General features: G+C 48.4%; 1 protein-coding gene across 3 annotated transcripts in view; it reads right to left on the bottom strand.

Moving 5' to 3' along the window:
* Positions 1–23,353, bottom strand: part of SETD2 (SET domain containing 2, histone lysine methyltransferase) — a 1,034,666-nt gene that overhangs the window by 657,313 nt on the left and 354,000 nt on the right. For all 3 annotated transcript variants that reach the window (XM_085628742.1, XM_085628741.1, XM_085628740.1), the window contains one exon: positions 14,381–14,478. In XM_085628742.1, coding sequence (XP_085484868.1) covers positions 14,381–14,478 — 98 coding nt within the window. The remainder of the gene's footprint in view (positions 1–14,380; positions 14,479–23,353) is intronic.

Below are 23,353 nucleotides of genomic sequence, written 5' to 3'. Positions count from 1 at the left end.
CTTTTTGTTGCTTCACGGTCTATTCCTCAGTAAAATGTAAACTATTTTTATAAATTATATTGGAATTCTTATAGTGTTATGTTTTCGCTTTAACTATTCTGGTACTGATATTTGCTATACACTTGCTTCCTTTAAGTTAAGCCTGACTGCTCTGTGCCACAGCTATCAAGGGCTGAGCTAAGGTTGAAATTAAAATATCCTAACTGAACCAGAGACAAAATTGTGCCATTATTACTTGGATGAGGTCTCACACCCACTACAACTAATAATCCACTTTCTCACAAGTCTGGCCAACCATAGCTTGTAGTCAAGCTAATATGCCCACATGGAAATGCTTTGTTTAAGTGTGTGGTGATGACCAAGTAGTCTGGAAAATATCAGCTAATGGGTTGTTACCCAAGAAAGGCATGGTGGATCCCTTTTTACATGGAGGGTGTGTTCTGGAAGGTGTGGGGCATACGTGTTTAGCCTTTGCATAGCAAGTGTGGATGCACTGAACTATCTCCCTTGCAATGCCTGCCTTGGAAATAGAATGACCATTATAAGGTTTTACAAAGACAACCCAAACTTTATTAGTCTTTCAAAACGTTTTAGTCTTGTAATTTGGTGGTACATAACACCTAAAAGTGCGCAACATTCTTTTCACTGCAGAATCAGGTTATGAAAAGAATATGGCCAGCCTAATTGTCTCATAAATGTGGAAAGAAGGGGATGCTACCTTAGGAATGAACTTCATGTTTGATCTATGGACCACTCTGACCCTGTAAACTTGTATAAACAGCTCTAGAACAGTAATGTCTTGCAACTCACTGATGAGCCACGTATGAACAAGAAAGGCCTCATTTCATGAATGAAACTGCAAATCACCTTAGTGAAGAGGTTCAGGGAGCTCAAGAAGGCGTGTCGATATTTAGGCATGACCTGCCTTATGAATATGTAAAAAGTACAAATAATATCTTGTCACCGACTTTAAGGGGTCTAACTACTTTGAGATGCTAAAATGGACAAATCTTTTCCATTTGGTTGCATTGCATGCACAAGTAGGAGGCCTACAAGCCTCACACAAAATCACTATACACTCCACTGGAAGGTACAAATACCCAAACTCTGACACATTGGGGTCACTAGGATGAGTGCTGTTGATATCTGTGTCATCTTTCTGACCACGTATAGATTGAGTGGGAGAGGTGAAAAAGCATAGGCTAATATCCCTAACCAGTTCATCCATACTGTAGAGTCCAAAGACTGTGGGTTACCTGGAGGAAAAGTGGTGGCATTTTGCATTTTCTGGGGTGGTGAATACGTTGATGGGTGGTCAACGCATTCCCAGTGAAAGCATTTAGTATTGGCACTAAGAACAGTTGATCCTGCTGTAGGTGAAGGTTAGATTTGTTTGCCATTTAATGTGAAACATAAGCCATAGAGTAGGATTAAAGCCGTCTGAGTGTGTGCTAGGCATTGCTGTCCATTGCTGCTCTGGATGAACACGTCACTTACCTTCGGTAACGCAGTATTGAATATGCTACTTACCAGTATGCATCTGTTCTTGGCATGTAGGGCTGCTGACATTCATATCTGTGCATAGATCGCCGCCTAGTGTTGGGTCCGGATGTTTGCACGTTGTTGTCCTGGAAGAGTCTTCGAAGTATCCTGGGATAGGTAACTCCTCCCCTGGACTACAGTGCGCATGGGCATCCTCTCCATCCTCAGATTGTTTTTCGCCATTGTGGCAGTGATGGAGTAGATACAGAAAGTGATTACCATGTTATACAGTAAGTCTGAGTGCTGCAGCCGCTACAGGCGCCGGGGAGGAGGGAGGGCGATATGAATGTCAGCAGCCCTACATGCCAAGAACAGATGCATACTGGTAAGTAGCATATTCAGTTTGAGGCATGTGGGCTGCTGAATTCATATCTGTGCATAGAATATATAGCAGTACCTCCTATTAGCGGCGGCTACCAGTGCCAGCTGCAGCGGTCTGAAAAAGAGTTTTGAGAACAGCCTGTCCTACAGCTGCCTGCTGTTTTGATTGCACATCTACACAATAGTGTTTGGTAAATGTGTGTGTAGTGGACCAGGTGGCTGCTCTACATATATCATGCAAAGGAATGTTTCCCAGGAAATCCATGGAGGCCCCTAACTTACGTGTTGAGTGGGCTCGTGGGGGAATCGTTAATGTGCGTTTAGCCTTTTGATAGCAAATTTGAATACATTTAACGATCCATCTGGCTATACCTGCTTTGGAGATAGCGTTACCTTTGTGGTGTGGGGCAAAGGCAACGAAAAGTTGTTTAGTCTTCCTAAAGACCTTAGTCCTGTCGATATAGTACATGAGGGCTCTCTTTACATCTAGTGTATGGAGTGCTCTTTCTGCGACAGTTTGTGGGTTTTGAAAGAAAACAGGCAGTTCAATAGTTTGATTCATGTGGAACTGCGATATCACCTTGGGCATGAATTTGGGGTTGGTACGTAGTACGACCCTGTTGGCGTGAACCTGTATAAATGGCTCTTGAACGGTTAGTGCCTGGAGTTCACTAACTCTCCTCAAAGAAGTGATTGCTACTAGGAAAGCTACTTTCCAGGTGAGGAATTGAATCTCGCATGAGTGTAGAGGTTCGAAGGGTGGACCCATCAGGCGTGTGAGGACCAAGTTGAGGTTCCACATTGGAGCTGGTGGGTGGCTTGGAGGAATTACTCGTTTGAGTCCTTCCAAGAATGCTTTGATGGCCGGCACTCTGAAAAAAGAGAGGTGCTGCCTGTTCTGGAGATAGGCTGATATTGCGGTCAAATGGACACGTATTGAGGTGTATGCCAGATTGCATCGGTATAGGTGTAAGAGGTAACAAATTATGTTTTGGATGGATGCGTCTAGCGGGTTAATGTCATTATTATTGCAATAAATGCCGAATCTTTTCCATTTGGCTGCATAGCAAGCTCTGGTAGTGGGTCTCCTGGCCTCCTTAATGATGTCCATACAGTCAGGTGGCAGGTTTAGGTAGCCAAACTCTAGGACTTCAGGAGCCAGATTGCCAGGTTCAGCTGTTGCGGATCTGGGTGCTGAATCTCTCCATGGTTCTGCGTCAAATGCGCGGGTTTGATCCGCAGCCTTTGATGCGGCACCACGGAAAGTTCGAGAAAGGTGGTGTACCATGGCTGGCGTGCCCACATTGGAGCAACCAGGACGAGTGTCAGTGAGTGTTGTCTGAGTTTGCGTGCCACCAGCGGTATCAGTGGTGCTGGGGGAAAAGCGTACGCAAAACTGCCGGACCAGTTCATCCATATCGCATTGCCCTGCGACTGCGGATGTGGGAACCTGGCGGCAAAGCTTTGGCATTTTGCGTTTTCGCTTGTGGCGAATAGGTCTATGTCTGGATGACCCCACTGCTGGAAGTACGGCTGGAGTACTGATGGGTGTAACTCCCACTCGTGCATCTGGTGGCTGTGTCTGCTGAGCAGATCCGCCATCTGGTTGTCCTTGCCGGGGAGGTGTTCCGCCATGAGGAACATGTTCCTCTGAATGGCCCACTTCCACATGCTCTGAGCCAGATGAGACAACTGTGGAGAGTGTGTTCCTCCCTGCTTCTGTATGTAGTACATGGCGGTCATGTTGTCCGTCCGGATCAACACGACTTTGTTGCACAAGTGTACTTTGAATGCTTTCATAGCCAGGAAGATTGCCATCAGTTCTAGAAGGTTGATGTGCATCTTCTTTTGTTGTGTTGTCCATAGTCCCTGCACTGTGTAATTGAGTACATGAGCTCCCCATCCCCGGAGAGACGCGTCCGCTGTCAGTATTATTTGTGGAACAGGCTCTTGGAACGGCCGGCCCTTGCAAAGGTTTTGTGGATTCCACCAATGCAGAGAGTTGTATGCCCGACCGCTCACCAACACTAGGTCTTTTAGTTGCCCTTGAGCCTGATTCCATTGACGTGCTAAGCACTCCTGAAGCGGGCGCATATGTAGTCTCGCGTGTGGGACTATGAAAACGCAGGAGGCCATCATGCCTATCAACTGCATGAACACTCGCGCGGGAAGGGAGTGTTGTTGTTTGAACTTGGAAATCAGCATTTGCATGCTGTTGATTCTCACTAAATTCGGCTGAGCTGTGGCCGCCAGAGTGTCTATGGTCGCACCTAGGTACTGTTGTACGTGTGCGGGTTAGAGATGGGATTTTGGGTAAATTAGTGAGAACCTCAGACTGTGAAGGAGGTGAATGGTGCGGGACATGTGGCTGGCACATTGCTGGGCTGACTTTGCCTGAACAAGCCAGTCGTCCAGGTAGGGGTAGACATGAATGTGTTGCCTCCGTAAATGTGCGGCCACAGTAGCCAGGCACTTTGTGAAAACTCTGGGCGCTGTTGTCACGCCGAAGGGAAGAACCTTGAATTGGTAGTGCTGCCCTTGAATAGTGAACCTGAGATATTTCCTGTGTGATGGGTGAATGGGTATGTGGAAATACGCATCTTTGAGGTCTAGCGTGGCTAGGAAGTCTCCCTGTTTGAGCAGTGGTAGGACTTGTTGCAGGGTGAGCATGTGGAAATGCTCCGAGAGAATGTAGCGGTTGAGGGGTCTCAGGTCTAGTATAGGTCTGAGTGACCCGTCCTTTTTCGGTATTAAAAAGTACAGGGAGTACACCCCCGTACCTTGCTCGTGGACGGGTACGACCTCTATTGCGCCTTTTTGTAGCATACTTAGCACTTCCTGCTGTAATAGCGTGAAGTGCTCTGAGGACATAGGACGGTGTTTTGGCGGTATTGTGGGTGGAGTTGAGGTTAATTCCAGGCAGTAACCGTGTTTGATAATATCTTTGACCCACCTGTCCGTGGTGATGGAGTTCCACGTGGACAGGAACCTTTGTAGCCTTCCCCCAACAGGTGTTATGTGGTCGGGAGGAAGGGAGAGGGCGTCACTGTTTGTTCTTGGGGGAGGACCTGGTGTTGCCGTATCCGCGTCCTCTGCCCTTTGTGCTTGAGCCACGATATCCACCCCGGGTGTTTTTATCGTAGGAACTTTGTGTGTTTCCCTTGTTGTAGGTTTGCTGTGACCCCTGTCCTCTACCTGCTCCTCTATTTCCGGGGCGACGAAAGGAGCCGCTCCGAAAGGTCTGCGTTTGGAGAGCCCCCATGGACTTTGCAGTGTCTGTGTCCTTTTTTATTTTTTCTAGGGTGGTGTCAACCTCTGGCCCGAATAAGTAGTCGGGGTTGACCGGCTGGTTGAGGATGTTATTTTGTACCTCAGGTTTGAATCCGGAGATTCGTTACCAGGCGTGTCGTCGTAACATGACGCTAGTGTTTATGGCTCTGGCAGCTGTATCTGCGGCATCCAGTGCACACTTAATGGATGCGTTCGTGAGGAGTTGTCCCTCCCTGATGAGGATCTCTGCTCCCTCTTTGTATTGGTCAGGGAGATGTTGGAGTAATGTTTCTAATGTGTCATAATGGGCGCGATCGTAGCGAGCTAGGAGCGCCTGAGTATTGGCAATACGCCATATGTTAGCTGCTTGGGCTGCAACCCGTTTGCCGGAGGTCTCTAGCACCTTGGACTCTTTGTCCGGGGGAGGAGCATCCCCTGTCGTCTGCGAGTGCGCCCGTTTGCGAGCATTCGCGACTACTATGGAATCTAGAGGCAACTGGCCTCTAATGTAGGTAGGGTCCCCAGGCGCCGACCTATATTTCTTGTCGATCCTGGGGTTTATTACTCTTGCCCTGGTGGGTTCTTTGAAAATGTCCTTTGCTAGTTTGAGGACACCTTTCAACATGGGTAGAGTTTTGATATTCCTTTCTGAGGATGCGAAAGTATCCATGAGAAAATCGTCCTCGATGGTGTCAGAGTGGAGTTGCACACCATGATTGGCCGCGGCACGTTCAATGAGGGCGTTGAATGCGGCAGTGTCCTCTGTGGGAGACGTATTTGCGCCATATAGCTGCGTGTCCTGTGTATCCATAGGTGCACTCGGGTCTACAGGGTCATCCCAAGCCTGGTCAGGGTCCTGTTGGCCTTCAGGGTCCATCTCTCCGGGGTAGGGGACGTGGTCACCCATGTAGTCCTCCAAAACGTCGGTTTCGGAGTGTGTCGGAGAGAAGGACTGTGGATCTTGGTAAGAGGTATGGAGAAGTTCGTAAAGAACTGGTTCCGAATCCACTGGCAGCTTTTTCTTTAGCGGGATCCGGTAGGAGTCCAAAGCTGGCTCGGAAGTTATTCTCCTCTTGTGGAGCATCATTCTGCCGGTGTCGGCATCGATGATGTGTGATGGTGACGTCTCCGCAGGAGAGCGTTCGGCAGGTGTGATCCTGGTGTGGGTGACACGTGTTCTGATTTCGAACAGTTTTGGGGCCGTGGATGGTGGCAGGCCAAAAGTGATGTTGGCCGGTGCCGGAGAAGCTTTTTGAGCTTTTTTCGGCTCGGAGCCGGACGTGTCCTGGAGGGCTGCCTTGTCTTTGATGCGTTGCAAGGACGCTGCAACTTGCCGCACCTGGAGCGCCGACGTTTCTTTGGCGCCGACCGGTTCTGTAGAGGCGGGCGTGGACTTCTTCGGCGCCACTGGGTCATCGAGTCGAGGAGAGGTAGTAGCTGTCGACGGCGTCGATGATTGTGCCTTTGGTGCTGCTTTCGAAGCGGTGTGAGACGCAGCAGCCATTTTGACCTTTGTGGCCGGAGCCGATTGTTTCGGTGCCGGGAGCCGAGGCGGTTTGGCGGTACCGATGGTCTTTTTCCGTGTGTCAGCGCCGACGTCGGCTGCTGCAAGCTCGGCACCGAAGTCCCGTTTGGTGCGGTCGGTGCCGACGGGTTTGGCTGGCGTCGAAGGTGTGGTGGGCTTCGATCCGACCAGTGTCACTTTCAGTTTCGGTTTCTGATGAACCAATACGGCTTTCGGTTTCGATGAAGGGAAACCAGTCGTTTTGGGTAGTAATGGCTGCCGCTGAATGTCCGAGGCCAGGCCAGAGGGCGGGGCCGAAGAACTGCGGGATAGGTCTTGGGTAAGGCCCGAAGGCGATCCCTCGACCGGAGCCATAGACTGACGCACTGGGATATCCTCGGTCTGTACGGGTAGGCCTTGCTCGTCACCGGAGCTACTCTCTTCGGCCCCTAAGGCCTCATCGTAGTCTCCTACCTCGGTGTCGGCTTCGTCTCTGTGAAAGAGTCGTTCTTCGATGTCTTCCGATCCGGAGTTGTGTTCGGAAGCGGGGCTGGAGGGTAGGTTCTCCACGTCTTCGACATCTTCGTCCTCGGCGCTGAAGATGTTGGTCGGGGCCGGTGCCGCTTGCTGCGCTTCAAGTCTCGCTGCTCGTCGATTCCGGAGAGTCTTCTTGGATCGGAATCGGGCACAGGCCATACATGTGGACTCGTCGTGATCCGGTGAAAGGCATTTGTTGCACACCGGGTGGACGTCGACATGGGGATATTTCGCATTGCATACAGGACACCGCTTGAATGGTGTCCTCGATTCCATCGTCGATGTCGGGTCGATGGTCGGGTATGATGCGAAAAAGTTGTTTTTGAAGTTAGTAAACTAACAAATAACTATCGATACCGATCGGGAACAGTACCGACGCGAACTAAAGGCCTTTTGGCCTGTAAAAAGTTTTTCCTAACTTGAGTCAAGATAAGCACATCCGAACCCAATGGCGGAAAAAAACAATCTGAGGATGGAGAGGATGCCCATGCGCACTGTAGTCCAGGGGAGGAGTCACCTATCCCAGGATACTTCGAAGACTCTTCCAGGACAACAACGTGCAAACATCCGGACCCAACACTAGGCGGCGATCTATGCACAGATATGAATTCAGCAGCCCACATGCCTCGAACTTGGTAGAGACAATGTATAGCTGCAGACTCCTTACCTTTGAATTTCCCAGGTGTCACCAGGATCCTGAAACTTTTGCGTGAGCAGTACCCCTGCACACCGTCAGGTAGCTTCGTTAGGTTCTGCACGTCATCGTTGGCGCCAGATGTGATGTCGCAGCCAGCTACATGGCGTCACCCAGGCACACACAAATCCGTTACTTTTCACAATTTTCCACACCAGAAGCGCAAAACAATGAAGTAAACGGACTACTGTGTCCCCAAACTAGGGCCCTGAAAAGGGAGCAATGCTAACCCGATAAACGCGTTCGCTGAGCGGGGAGACATGGGTAGGTCTGTATGAAATCTACAGCGATAGTCTTTACCAGCTAATGCATTACCAAAAGTAAGTAAGTTGTTCATCTGATAGACTTCTCACTGCAGATTCCTTACCCAAGCCATACCATCCTGGCGGTGGACTGCGGACAAATTGACTATACTAAGAAGTCCTGCAGGACAGAACATAAGAAATGTCTGGACCGGACTGTCTTGTCTTGAGTTATTGGCAAACATGTGCATGAACGCCCATGTTGCTGCCTGGCAGATGTCAAGGACACAAACCTCACGAGCCAACGCTATGGTTAAGCTTTTCCTCTGGTGTTATGGGCCTGTAAGCCCTCAGGAGGCTGCTTTTTAGCCGGGGGGTAGCAGATCTTGAGAAGGATGTGGAGGCGCATAAAAGGTGGGCAGGGTGACAGATTATCCCAAATGGAATAGCAACACCACTTTAGGCACAAAATTAGCCCGGATGCAAAGCAACACCTTATCCGTGAATATCATAAGATAGGGAGGCTTGGATGATAAAGTCTGCAGCTCACTCACCCTCCTGCCAGATGTTATTGACATTATAATGGCCGTCTTGATGGTAAGCAGTCGGAGGGGACAATTGTGAAGCGGCTCAAAGAGAGCACACATGAGAAAAGCGAGAACCAGGTTCAGATCCCACTGAGGCATTATTAAGGGCGAAGGGGAGGAAATATGTACAAGCCCTTTCAGGAATCTATTTACTATAAGGGACTTAAATAAAAAGAGTTGGTCAGGCAGCCACAGGAAAGCGGACAGAGCAGAAAGATAACCCTTGAGAGTGCCCAGAGCAAAGCCCTGCTAGGCAAAAATAAAGAGAAAAATATCCGAAAGAGAGGCAGAGACTTTTCTGTACAATATTATTTTTAAAGAATTGCCAACGGCAGGTGTATGCCATTTTGGTGGAGGGCCACCTAGCCGCCAAGGTAACGTTGCAAACTTCGGGAGGAATGCCAAAGCTATCAACTGTCGCCTCTCAATCTCCACGCAAGGAGACCGGTTTGATTGGAGGACCCTCCCCTCCTGCTGCAACTTAATATCCTCCCAAATGGGCAGCCTGATTGGATTGATGCTTGTTTTCAGAAGCTCAGGATACCAAACTCTCCATGCCCAGTCCGTAGCCACAAGAATAACTTGGGTCCGGTTGTTCCCGATCTTCCTGAGAACTTTAAGCAGACGTGGTATAGACAGAAAGGTGCACAAGATGCCTGAGCTCCTCTCGTGACCAAAAGTGTTACCGACCGACAGCCGCCTTGGGAACTCCAACGTGCAGAACTGCTGACATTGCGCGTTCTCTTCGGAGACAAACAGATCTAACTAAGGTTCCCCCCACTGCTGACAGAGAACTTTCGCCACCTCCGAGTGAGGACGCCATTGGTGATATACTAGACGGCAAAGGCTGAGTTTTCCTGCCCTTGTTTTCAGAAAATCTGCCAGGTGTTGAACCACCACAGGTATGCCCTGCTGTTCCAGCCATGTTCAGAAACGCAGGGCCTCTTGACAAAGGGTGCACTACCCCACCCCGCCCTGCTTGTTGCAGTACCACATTGCGGTAGTCTTGTCTGAACACTTGCACTAACTTCCCCCTTGACCAAGGGAAGAAATGCTTTCAACGCTAGTCTGATTGTTCGGAGGTCCAACAAGTTGAGGTGGAGTCCGGATTCCGCTGGAGACCAGGGTCCTCTGATCTCCACCTCTACCAGATGGCTGCCCCATCCCAGGAGTGGCACATGTGTCACTACTGTAAGATCTGGGTGGGGAAGGGAGAGGGGTCTGCCTTGGATCCAATCGTGGTTCATTAACCACCACTGCAGATCCTTTTCAGTTCTCTGAGATCTGGATCATGTCTGAGAGATTCCCCTGATGCTGCACTCACAGGAACTTCAGGTCCCAAAGCAGAGCCCACATACGCCATCTGCAATCATTTACCAACAGAATGCAGGAGGCCATGAGGCCCAGCAGCCTCAGAGTCATTCTCACCGAAATCCAGGATAGAGGCTGAAACTTCAGTCTCATGACCTGAATATCCTGCTGCCCTAGAGGAGAAGCCTGAAACTGCACTGTGTCCAGAACATCTCTGATGAAAAGGGAGCATCTGAGAAGGAGTCTGGTGTGACTTTGGCATGTTTATAGTGAACCCCAGCGAATGCAGGAGGTCCCGGAATAGTCTGGCAATGGGAGACGAAAGTCTGGGGCGAGGATGCCTTCAACAGCCAGTCGTGGAGGTAGGAGAATACTGAAACGCTAAACCTGCGCAGATGAGCTGCTACCACTGCCATCACCTTGGTGAACACCCGATGGGTGCTGGTGAGGCCATGGGGAAACACGGTGAACTGAAAGCGCTCGTTTCCTAACTTGAACCACAGGGAAGGCCTCTAGGCAGGCAGGATGGGGTTGTGAAAATACTTCTCCTGCAAGTCCAACGCTACCATCCAGTCTCCTTGGTCTAGGGCAGACAAGATCTGAGTCAAAGTGAGCATCTTGAATTTCTCCTCTTTGAGAAAGATTGACGGTTCAGAGGTCTAGACTAGGACAATGACCTTTGTTCTTTTTGGGCATCAGAAAGTAGCAGGAATTACAACCACTGCCTACTTATATCGGAACCCTTCCTATAGCCCCCTTGGCCATGACAGCTGTAACTTCCTCTTGGAACAAGATAAGATAATGCTCCGCCAGCAGTTCATATGATGACGATAAAGGGAGAGGGAAAGAATGAAAATGGAGGGAGCAAATTATCTGCAAGACCCATTTGTCTGATGTTATGGACTGCCAGTGTAGCAGATTAAGCTGGATACTCCCTTCAACTGGGCACCCATTGTCTTGAAGAACCAAACCAGGAGGGCTTAGAGGCTGCCGTGGAGTTGGTGGTGGATGACTTCTAGCTACCATTCCCAAGGGATCAGAATGTACCATGTCCACATCCTCTCACAACTTGGGCAGCTTGCGCAGGACAGTAGCTGGAATATGCTGGCGCAGTTGGTTCCATAGCAAAGAAAGCGGTGAAAAGAAGACTGGTCAAGAGGTGTCAGAGAGGTTGGCCTGGACACCCCCTGAAAAGCCAGATGTTCTCAGCCCGGCGTCATAAGGCCACCGTCAACAAAACTGCTCTGCCCAGTGAGTCAGTCGTATCCAGACCATACCTAATGGTGAACTTCGCTGCATCCCTTCCATCTGTCACTGCTTGGGAGGGGATAGCCCGGCCTCCCCTGGGACCAGTGGCAGCACTTGTATAACCATTTCCCATAGAGTATGGGAATAATGCCCCAAAAGTCATGTGGTGTCCACTGACCACAATGCTAGACTGGCAGAAGAAAACCTCTTTTTCGCAAGTGTTTCAAGCCTCTTGGATTCCCTGTAAGGAGGAGCGGCAAGGAAAGCGCCATGGGAAGTCGAGGTTTGGACCACCAAGCACTCAGGGGTGGGATGTTGGCTGAGGGAACTAAGATCAACCGAGGAAGAGTGATGGCGGTGGGCAATTGTCCAGTTCACAGGAGCCCCTGTGCTAGGCTTTGGCTAAGTGCCTAGAAAGACACCAGTCGGTGCTTCCTTAAAGGGCAATAGGGTATCAGATGAAGAAGCCCCAAGCTTAAGCACTTAGGTCAAGAGGTTAGTCTTGACCTCCACCGAGGGCAGTTCTGTGTCAACGACCTCTGCTGCCCTCTTCACCATCACTGCATAAGATGATCCCTCCTCCATAGCCACAGTAGGTGGAGAGAGAAAACCAGAACTTGGAGGTGTGCAGTCCATTGGCCTCTGCTAGTTCCTCATACAAGTCCAAATTCACACCAGGGGTGTATAACTACTATTTTAAAGTGTCCAGTGACCCCTCCCACTGTTCCCCCATGCACATCTACTCTTCAAAAGTCTCAGGCAACAACCTAGGACCACAGGGCCCGGAATTGGCATCAACCGACGCTGTTCCAAATTGTCAGAGATGAGAATGGGGCTGGTGCCGCCGGTGGACTTTGGCGGCACTGGGACCATCGACGCCAGGACCGGTACAGGAGAAGGTTGCATTGGCATGCCGATCTGGATATGGGATCAGATCCATGAGACCCCACGGAGCAAAGGCCAGATGGGCCTCCACCGACCTCACGGGGCCTGGAGGTGTTACGGACGGGTCAACCCACTCAAATACTTGGCGCATGGTCTCATAAAACTTGTTTGTTTGAGAGGGGTCGCTCCGGCTCCCAGAAATCGGGGGAGGAGCGGAGTGGGACCTGGCAACGGCTCCGCAGAACCATGCCTGGAATAACGATGATCCCCACTCGTCTTGTCAGCTGATGGACGAGGTGTAGTCTAAGTCAGTCTAGACTTTTTGTGTCTCTTCCCCAAGTATCCCGAGAACTTTGAGTGCAACAAAGTCGACTTGGGGCTACCAGAGAAGTCTTGCGACCACCTTTTCCTTGACTGGAGTCAAGGACTCATAGGAATTGCGCTAGATGGTGTCGACTGCCAGGTGGCAAGCAGCTTTAAAGACCACTCCCTCAAAGCCTTTAGCAGCATGGCCCGACAGTCCAAGCACAACTTTGAGTCGTGGTTATGCTCGAGACACAATTAAAACACAAGGTGCAGGTCGGTAGCAGACATGGTGTGGTGGACAGGTACCACACAGCTTGAACCCTACCTTTCTAGAGGACATTCATTTGATACAAGAAAACTCTTTAACAAAACATTAAAAAAGTCAGTCAAAAAGAGACAGAAGGGTAGCTCTTCTCTGGATCAGTGCCAACTGGCACGGAAAGAAAAGAACTGATGTCCGAAACCTGGGTGACACCTATGTAGTGGATCAAGGTGTCACAACTGGTGCCACCGACGTAGACAACACCACATGGAACCAAACTGAGCCACCTGACAACATGCTGGGGTAGGGCTCACGCAAGAGTTTCCGGGGCCAGTGTGATGCCTTGGAAATTCAAAGGTAAGAAGTCTGCAGCTAGAAGTCTCAATCAGATTAGCCAGTTGTCATGATATGGGAATACTGGAAGGCCTGCTCTTCACAAATGAAAGGCAATCACTACCAAACACTTTGTAAAGACTCCTGAAGTTGAGGCGACCAGAATGGTAGAACCATTATTTGGTAGTACTGTTCATTTACCACAAACCAAATGCAATTGTTACGATAAGGCTGGATAGGAAGGTGGAAATAGGCATCATGCTCATTGAACACGGTAATGAAGTATCACTGATGGAATTGCGGGATGACGTCGGCATGGTTGTCAGGTGAAAATGTTCACGTAGGTTATATCGACTGAGTGGCCACATGTCTAATTTGGAATGAAGAGAACAGTCTTACTTTGGAGTGAGGAAATAAATTGAGTAGACGTCCTTGACCCGTTGGTTTGGGACCAGCTATATTGCTCCTTTCTGGAGGAGCACAGTGACCACTGCAAGAGTAAGGTGTTTAGTGGGATGGTTGAAATTCTAAGCTGAAGCCCTGCTGGACCACAGGTATTACCTACTGCTCTGAAGAAATTTCCACCTAGCAAGGTTGAAAATCACTTCTTCTACCACGACAGGAGTTAGATAAAAGGGGGGTATAGGGTGGAGAATCTTATGGTTAAGGTTCTGCCTTCATTCTACAACCTCATGGTTGGCTGGTTCCGCCAAGGTCCCTCGTTGAGAAGGGTCCTCTTCTCTCTCGTCAAGGACTTCTGATAAACCTATATATAAAAACTGTTCTGACCCGATTACAGTTTAGCAACTATATACTGGACCACAGCACTAAAAAACTGCCCAGTGTCGCATATCGTGAATAGAAGTGCTGTTTTTTCTCATTTTAAAGCTACACACTTCAATTAAAAAAATACTAATAATAATTTAAGTATTTACATATTTCAGAAGTGGTTACCTTTAAAGTGACATTTTAAGAATGTACTTGCTAAAGCTTCCATAATAACAATAATAAAATATGCGAACCTCCCATGAAGGAAAACGACCTCAAGCACTATGCATACAAGTTAAGCCTTTACCTTCTGCCTAGTTTCACTTTAGAAGTAGTCTGACCCTATCCAGAGATGGTAAATGCATACATATCACATTTAAAAGTTGCACCGACTTTAAATCTCACTAAATATCCATTTATAATTAAGATGCACAACCAAGAGAGCACAAGACAAAAAATGCACATGAGACGCTGAATAGAGCCTGTGGTCTACTTTATTTCCTATGACTATTAAGCTACAAACGAAGAACACAAAAACAGCTAAAACATAATTAATTCAGAAGTCCTTACCCGTATCTCTGGAATTGGTAATCAAAAGTCAACTCAGAGCCTGCTGGAACTGCTCTGGTGGTGAAAAAGCCAACCCTCAGTTGTCCATTCACAGTCCACTAGAAAGGAGCAAACAAAAGAAGCATGAGGACACGAATAACATGTTATAAATACCGAATTGCAGCTGACAAAGGGATTGCAATTATTGCTCTATGTGCAAAGCTGCATTAAGTCTGCCAATACGAGCATTATCTGCACAAGTAACGCTTGAGTTTAATCTAATCAAGAAATCCTGGGCCAGAAGCAGCGCCTTTCCAACTTTCTTCCACAGGCTCAGATTTGGTCCTACCAGACTTTATGAACGGCCTACTGTGGAAAAATCTAGATAGCTTAAGATCCTCCATTGTGTCATCTTCAAGTCAAGCTAAAAGACCTCGCGGTCGCAGAAGCTTCAGCAAAACAACTTCCACATTCTGCATTTAAAAAGCTTGCAGTGACCACAGTGAAAAGGCTATCTAGGTGGGATGACTTGGCAACGACGAGCAAGTGTTCGCATGCCTTGGTAATGAACAACTCTTATACACCCTGGATTCAGCAGAATTACATCGTTTGCACCAATCCGTTGTGGCTTAAAGCCAGATTTGATGCACTCAGACTGGGGGACTGGAACATTGGGGGCTGGCGACCGGACTGCCATGCATCGTTAGCTCAATGTGAAATGTTTCGCCTTTGCGGCCTGACCGCGAAAACCATCACCCACATTATCTGCATCTGCCCCACACTGCTGCAACTGAGAAAAAATCTCCTCAGCAAAGTCTTTGCCTGCTTGAACCCAATGAATACCATCTTCAATGTTAAAACAATCACATTTCTGAAGGTGGTTGAGCTAAAACTGGGGCCTGCTTGCTCTAGTATTTGCCCCAGTATGAAGCAGCAGTCAACAGACATCTGAATGGGTCCATGGGCATTACACAGCTGCTTTTTCATGCACAGATGGTAATCATCAGGATAAACTTATCAGGCTATTTCATTGTACAGCAGCTATTTAAACCATCAGATGCACGTCAGTGGCACATTAGTGTCCATAATTATGGTGAACTTAACGCCTTGCAGTTTTTGCTTGCCTGCTCAAATATGAACACACTAACACTCAAAGCAATTAGGGCTGCTTAGTTGCTGCGCCTACCCATTTGCTGTTTTACATCTACCGTGGGTGCAAATTAAAAGAATGCACTGTGGACAGCGTTGACTAGCTCGACTGTGCTCCCTGGGGCTAACGAACAAGTTAATTACCTTTAGTAACAATATATATCTGTAAGAAGGGAAATGCTACTTACCAGTATGCATCTGTTCTTGGTATGTAGAGCTGCAGATCCACACACTTAGCATAGATCGCCATCTGGTGTTGGGCCCGGATGTTTGCACTTGTTTTTGTCCTGGAAAGTCTTTGGAAGTCACGAGATAGGCGACTCCTCCTTTGGATCATAGTGCACATGGGCATCGGCTCCATCCTCAGATTGTTTTTCGCCAGTAGGGAAATGATGGAGCTTTGTAAGAAACAGGAAAGATGCCCATATATGCTGTATCTAAATAAGATAGTTCTGGAACAGATAAAGGTAGCCGGGGAGGCGGGTGGGCGTGTGTGGATCTGCAGCTCTACATGCCAAGAACAGATGCATACTGGTAAGTAGCATATTCCGTTCGAGGCATATGAGCTGCAGATCACACACTTAGGATAGACTATATAGCAGTGTCTCCCCTAGCGGTGGTCACCTGTATCCGTTGCAGCAGTTTGGAATAGAGTTTTTAGGACAGCTTGGCCTACGGAAGCTTGTTGTTTGGATTGCACATCAACACAGTAATGTTTAGTGAAGGTGTGTGTGGTAGACCATGTGGCTGCTTTGCAAATATCTTCTAAGGGAATGTTCCCTAAGAATGCCATGGAAGCCCCTATTTTGCGCGTGGAGGGTGCCCTAGGGGGAACTGTAAGAGTGCGTTTAGCTTTTTGGTAACATATTTGGATACATTTAACTATCCACCTGGCTATACCTGATTTTGAAATGGGGTTGCCTTTATGTGGTGGAGTGAAAGCAACAAACAGCTGTTTGGTTTTGCGAAAAGGTTTGGTTCTGTCGATGTAATAAAGCAAGGCTCTTTTACCATCTACGGTATGAAGGGCTCTCTCAGCTACTGAGTCTGGATTAGGAAAGAAGACTGGTAGCTCGACCGATTGGATAAGATGGAAGGGGGAAATGACTTTAGGTAGGAATTTCGGGTTTGTCCTAAGAACCACTTTGTTACGATGTAGTTGTAGGAATGGTTCTTCAAGAGTCAAGGCTTGTATTTCACTTACCCTTCTGAGGGATGTGATTGCGATAAGGAAAGCCACTTTCCATGTTAGGAACTGCAGTTCGCATTTATGCATAGGTTCAAATGGAGGACCCATGAGCCTTGTTAGAACAATATTTAGATTCCACACTGGGGAAGGTGGCAACCTTGGAGGAATAATCCTTTTGAGACCTTCCATAAAGGCTTTGATGGCTGGTACCTTAAATAGGGACAGGTGTTGTCTATTTTGTAAGTAGGCTGCTAAGGCCGCTAGGTGTAGACGTATGGAGGAATACGCTAAATTGCATCTTTGCAAGTGTAGTAAATAGCAAATAATGTTTTGGATGGAAGCATCCAGTGGACGTATATCATTGTTAGTGCAGTAAATGTCAAATATTTTCCATTTTGCAGCATAACATGCCCTAGTAGTAGGTCTTCTAGCTTCTTTTATGATATTCATACAGTCTAGTGGGAGGTTGAGGTAACCGAACTCTAAGACTTCAGGAGCCAGATTGCCAAGTTCAGTTGCTGTGGATCTGGGTGTCTGATTTCTCCATGGTTCTGGGTTAATAGGGCCGGGGAAAGGCGCAATTTTTGATGTGGAACTAGCGATAGTTCCAGAAGTGTCGTGAACCAGGGTTGACGTGCCCAAGTGGGAGCTACTAGAATAAGTTTTAGAGACTGTTGTTTGAGCTTGCGTACCACAAATGGAATGAGTGGGAGAGGCGGAAAAGCGTACGCAAATCTGCCTGACCAGTTCATCCATATTGCATTGCCCTTCGACTGTGGGTGTGGAAACCTGGCGGCGAAGGTTGGGCATTTTGCGTTTTCGTGTGTGGCGAACAGGTCTATGTCTGGTTGGCCCCATTTTTGGAAGAATGGGAATAGGACTTTGGGGTGTAATTCCCATTCGTGGATTTGCTGTGTCTGATGACTTAGGAGATCGGCAACCTGGTTGTGAACCCCTTGAAGGTGTTCCGCTAGCAGGTAGATGTTTTGGGGAATTGCCCATCTCCAGATGTTCTGTGCGAGTTGGGACAGTTGGGAGAGAATGTGTCCCCCCCTGCTTTTGTATGTAATACATTGTCGTCATGTTGTCTGTGCGGATGAGGACAGTTTTGTTCTTTAGATGTACTTGAAAGGATTTCAGTGCTAGGAACACCGCTAGAAGTTCTAGGTGATTGATATGGAGCAGTTTTTGTTGAGTGGTCTATCTGCCCTGAGTGGTGTGTTGAAGGAGGTGGGCTCCCTACCCTGTGAGAGATGCGTTGGTGGTCAGCACTACTTGTGGAAGAGGCTCTAAGAACGGTCGCCCTTTGGACAGGTTGATGGTGTTCCACCATTTCAGTGAACGAAGTGAGCGACTGTCCACCAACACCAGATCGGTAAGTTGTCCGTGAGCCTGGTTCCACTGTTGTGCTAGACACTCTTGCAAGGGACGCATTTGAAGTCGTGCGTGGGGTACGATGGAGATGCATGACGCCATCATGCCTAACAGTTGCATAAACACTCTTGCTGGAAGAGAGTGGTGAGTTTGAAATTTTAAGATGAGGTTTTGTATGTTGGCTATCCTGGCTGTGCTGGGATAAGCTATGGCCTTGGACGTATTTATGGTGGCTCCCAGATATTGATGCATGTGGGAGGGTTGCAGTTGAGATTTGGGATAGTGGATGGTAAATCCCAAGTTGTGTAGGGTTTGAATAGTGCGGTGAGTGTGGAGAACGCATGTGTCGAAAGTATTGGCTTTTATGAGCCAATCGTCGAGATACGGAAAGACATGAATTTGTTGTCTCCTGAGGTGCGCTGCCACTACTGCTAAGCATTTGGTGAATACCCTGGGTGCAGTCATCACTCCAAATGGAAGGACTGTAAACTGATAGTGCTGCCCGTCTACCACAAATCTTAGATACTTCCTGTGAGCGGGATGCATGGGGATGTGAAAGTATGCGTCCTTGAGGTCCAATGTGGCAAGGAAGTCGCCTTGTTGAAGTAGTGGGAGGACTTGTTGGAGAGTGATCATATGGAAGTGATCTGAGTGTATGTACTGGTTTAGTAGTCTGAGGTCGAGTATGGGTCTTAAAGTCTCGTCCTTTTTGGGAATTAGGAAGTATAGAGAATATACTCCTGTACCCTGATGTTGGAGTGGAACTGGTTCTATTGCGTGGTTTTGAAGCAAGGACCGAATTTCCTGTTTGAGAAGTGTAAGATGGTGTGGTGACATTGGACGGTGCTTGGGTGGTATGTGTGGGGGGGTGTTTGTGAGTTCGAGGCAGTAACCAAACTGGATAATTTGTCTTACCTACTTGTCAGTTGTGATGGAATTCCAGACAGGTAGGAACTGTTGGAGTCTTCCCCCGACTGAAATGGAATGGTCTGGGGGGAGTGGGGGCAAGTCACTGTTTAGTGGCTGGAGAGGTGCGGGTGGTGGTGTTGCCCCGTCCTCGGCCCTTGGTATTGTTTTCCCTATATCCTCCTCTAAAATATCCTCTGTTAGGGGATGTTTGTGCGGAGGTCTTGAAAGTGGAAGAGTTTTCTGTTCCCACATTTTTGGAGGCTCCCCTGTAAAAGGAGCGTCGAAAGGAGCCTCGGGGTTGTGGAGACTGTAATGCTCCCATCGATTTGGCAGTCTTGTTATCTTTCTTCATCTTCTCTAGTGCAGTGTCGACTGCGGGTCCAAATAGTTGCTCCTGATTGAATGGTTGAGCAAGAATGGTTGTTTGTACTTCCGGCTTAAAGCCTGAAATACGTAGCCATGCGTGGCGTCTAAGTAAAACGCTTGTGTTGACCGCACTAGAGGCAGTGTCCGCTGCGTCTAGTGCACATTTGATTGAGGCATTAGATATCAGTTTTCCCTCTTGGATGAGGTCATTGGCCTGGGATTTGTACTGATCTGGCAGGTGTTGTAAAAGATCTTCTAGCTGATCATAATGAGCCCTATCATATCGGGCCAATAGGGCTTGTGTGTTGGCAATACGCCAATGGTTAGCAGCTTGTGCTGCAACCCTTTTGCCCGAGGCCTCTAAGAGCTTGGACTCTTTGTCTGGGGGCGGTGTGTCTCCTGTTTGGGAGTTAGCCCGCTTTCTTGCGTTTGAAACGACTAAAGAGTCTAGAGGGAGCTGTGCCTTAATGTACGCGGGATCCTGTGGGGCCGGTCTATATATTTTTTCAATTCGGGGGTTAAGAACCCAAGCTCTAACAGGGTCTTTAAAAACCTCAGTGGCGTGTTTTATGACTCCCTTAATCATGGGCAAGATCTGAACTGATTTTTGCGACTGCTCAAATGTGTCGAGGAGAAAGTCCTCTTCAGGTGTATCTGAGTGCATGGTGACGCCATGGAACAGTGCCGCCCTGTTTATCAGCTGTCCAAACCCTAAATGGTCATCAGGAGGGGAGGGTTTGGAGGGGTATGTAGTGGGATCAGGAATATCAGGTAAAGGGTAAGCCCAGTCATCTAAGGGTGCCGTATCCGGGAGTGTGAAAGGATCATTAGGATCATTAAGGTCATCCGGGTCTCCCCCTCCACCTAAATCATCATCATCATCATCCTGCGGAGGTGGTGTATGTGAAGGAGATGGTAGAGGAGAAGGAGGTGGGGGCAGAGGGGGTGGGATGAGATGTAATATAGGAGAGGAAGGACGAATGGGTGAGGTGGCAAAGTCCTTCTTCTTTACGGGAGCTGGAGGAGGTGTTGTGTCCAGCTTCCTTTTCTTGTATGGCACAGCGGTGACATGTCCGGTTTTTGGATTGATATAAATCCTTTTTTGCGTGGGATCCGGGCGAAAAAGTTCATTGTCCGAAAGTGGCTTTGGCGCCGACTTTTTCGGTTCCGATCTGTTTTGGGTGATCGGTAGAGTCTTTGTGGACTTTTTTCGGTACCAAGGATGGTTTCGGTGCCGAAGAACTTTTTGGTGCCGGCGGAGATTTCGGTGCCGAAGAACGTTTTGGTGCCGGTGGAGATTTCGGCCTCGATGGTCTCGGAGCCTGCTTCGGTGCCGAGAGGGGTCGAGTCTTCGGTGCCGAAGGTATTGTGGGCACAATAACATGAGGTTTGCTCGAGCCAGAGCCACCTGCAGGCTTATATTTCTTCGGAGCCGGGCCCGAGGGTGCGGCTTCTGAAGACGATTTTCGGTCGCGACTGGGGCCAGCTGGCGGAGTCTTTCTTGGGGGGGGTTGGGGTAGGGGCACTGGTACTCACTCGTTGCCCCGGAGTGATGAGGTCATCAGAATCGTCCGCTTCGGATACGATTTGGAGGTCTTCGGAGTCGTCTTCCGGGACATCCTGGGCAAAGATGTCCTCTGGTTCTGGAACTGGTCTGGCCATGATATAGCATCGAGCTCTTCGGTCCCGGATGGTTTTCTTGGAACGGAATGCGGCGCAGGCTGGACAGTTGGATTCGTTATGTTCCGCAGAGAGGCACAGGTTGCAGACCTCGTGGTGGTCACTGTGGGGGAACTATGCTCCACATTGGGGGCATTTTTTTAAAAGGTGTCCTTTCCAGGAGCCGTATCCGGAACCGGTCCGATTGGATTTCGACGTCGAGTTGTGAAGGTTTTGCGCTTCGAAAGCTGGATTTTTAGAAGTTTTCAGCCGGAGTGGAAAAGTTCATCCGAACCCAATGGCGGAAAAAAACAATCTGAGGATGGAGTGGATGCCCATGCGCACTGTTGTCCAGAGGAGGAGTCACCTATCTCGTGACCAAAAGGCTTCTTCCGAAGACAACAACAACCTGCAATCATCCGAGCCCAACACCAGATGGCGATCTTATCCTAAGTGTGTGATCTGGAGCTCATATGCCTCGAACAGAATGTTTATACTTCTCCACCCTGGGTGTCACTGCTGAGGCTGGACCTGTAGACTCACCTTTCCCCCTGACCCAGGGTGCTGGGGAGCACTGGAAGGAACTGTTTCTTCCTCCGGGCTAGCAGTAGTCTCTTGAACATAACTGCACCTGTTCCTCTTTTTATTGCATATGCTGCCCCTTTAACAAGGCTGTTGTACACCGCAATGTTGCTGAGGGTGAAGGTCTGGACGGGTGTGCATCCAACTCTTCTTCAGAGTCGCCATTCTCTTCTGCTGGCTCCACTGACTTTTTTGGAGTCTCCTTCCCTGCAGAAGATTTCTCTTACTCTTCTTCATGGGGCTCAGGCTTTCTCGAAATCTCCAGATTTGTGTGCTCACCTCCTTATCATTGTGCCTATGGTCTTCAGTGGGATGCAAAAACCCCTTTAGGGTGTCACCGATGTCCATGTCCCTACACATAAGGATCTCCATTTCAGCTTGAGCTAGCTTTTTTCCTCTTAACATTGATAGAGCTTTGTTCAGAGTCGAGGCCTTCTTCTTCAGCGCAAAGGCCTCCTTTTCTCAATGCTTTCTCCCTCCTGCGTTCTAGATCCCAGAGGGCTAGGCATCAACAGTGTCTTTCGACCAGTGGAGGTTCTTTGCCCTCGATCACCAGTGGTTTCTGTGTCAGGGTAGCCATTGGAACCTTGAGTCCGAATACTTCACCTCAGACACACTGTGACCCTGTGCTGTTACTTGGCACTTCCCTGGCTCACTCCTTAAACCTCATCTTCCTACCCATTTTGGTGACCACCTCAACGTATGAGCCCTCTCCTTGGGGCACCTCCATGTTGTCAGGGTTTTCCTCATAGCTCAACACCCTGCATTTTCACAGCGATGCTTTCTGCTGCGACTGTGCCTTAGAGTTGTGTGACATCTAGTGTTTCTCCCTCGTCTACAGGGTCTGGGCAGGGACTCTGCACACGTCACAGCCCTTCATGCTGAGAGGATACAGACAGCAAGCAAAGATTGCAAAGCTCGTGGGTGTCCTTCTGGTTGAACTTGTGGTGGTATTTTGCCCAGAATATAAGCATATTATGCTCCACCCTGACGATCAATCTCCGACCAATATGGTTGAGGTCCTTGCAATAGAAAACTCCTGGTTTTCTTTCACCAAATCTCGATTCCCTTGATGTAAGTCGCCTAACCTTCTGATCATTTCCCTCAATATAGCTTCGGTTTTCCATTGAAAAAAGTGCCTCCAGCTGTGCTTCCAGACCCAATGGCAGGAAAAAATAAAATAAAGATGGCGACCACACAGAGGGGCTCCCGCGACGAGTGTTTGACATTACATGGGGATGGACAGGACACCAAATGGTTGATGCTGCCCAGAAGGAATAAAAGACGAGCATTTGCAATGCAATTGGTCTCACCTTTGGGACCTTATATGTATTTAGCTATGCTGCACATTAGCGTGGGTGCTGAAACATCTACTGTTCTTTAACATGGAGGGAAAGTAAGCACCAAACTGCGTAACACGCCAGGTATGGGAACAAATGGAGAGAAATATTGCCTTTCAGCGGGAAATGGCATAGTCCAAAGCTCTGTTTTTAATATAAAATCAGGGCCTTCGGTGGTATTATCACTGAAAATACAAGATTTCATATGCCTAGAACACAACCTTATTGTCTACGGGTGCTTGTGGAAGACAATTTCTATGGACTGGAATCTATAGAATGCTGAAGTGATTCTGGTATTTTACTGACCTCTGCTGGTCGTTTTCTATCAAGGAAGTTAAATAGAGGCAGTTGCCCGAAAAATTAAAAAATGGAAGTCCCTCAGCAGTAGACAGTTCTGGTATTTTAGTGACCTCTACTAGTCGTTTT

This window comes from Triturus cristatus, chromosome 10, assembly GCF_964204655.1.
Source record: "Triturus cristatus chromosome 10, aTriCri1.1, whole genome shotgun sequence".
NCBI classification, from domain to species: domain Eukaryota; kingdom Metazoa; phylum Chordata; class Amphibia; order Caudata; family Salamandridae; genus Triturus; species Triturus cristatus.
Note: the sequence above shows the minus strand (reverse complement) of the source record. Positions and strands in the feature narration are given on the sequence as shown.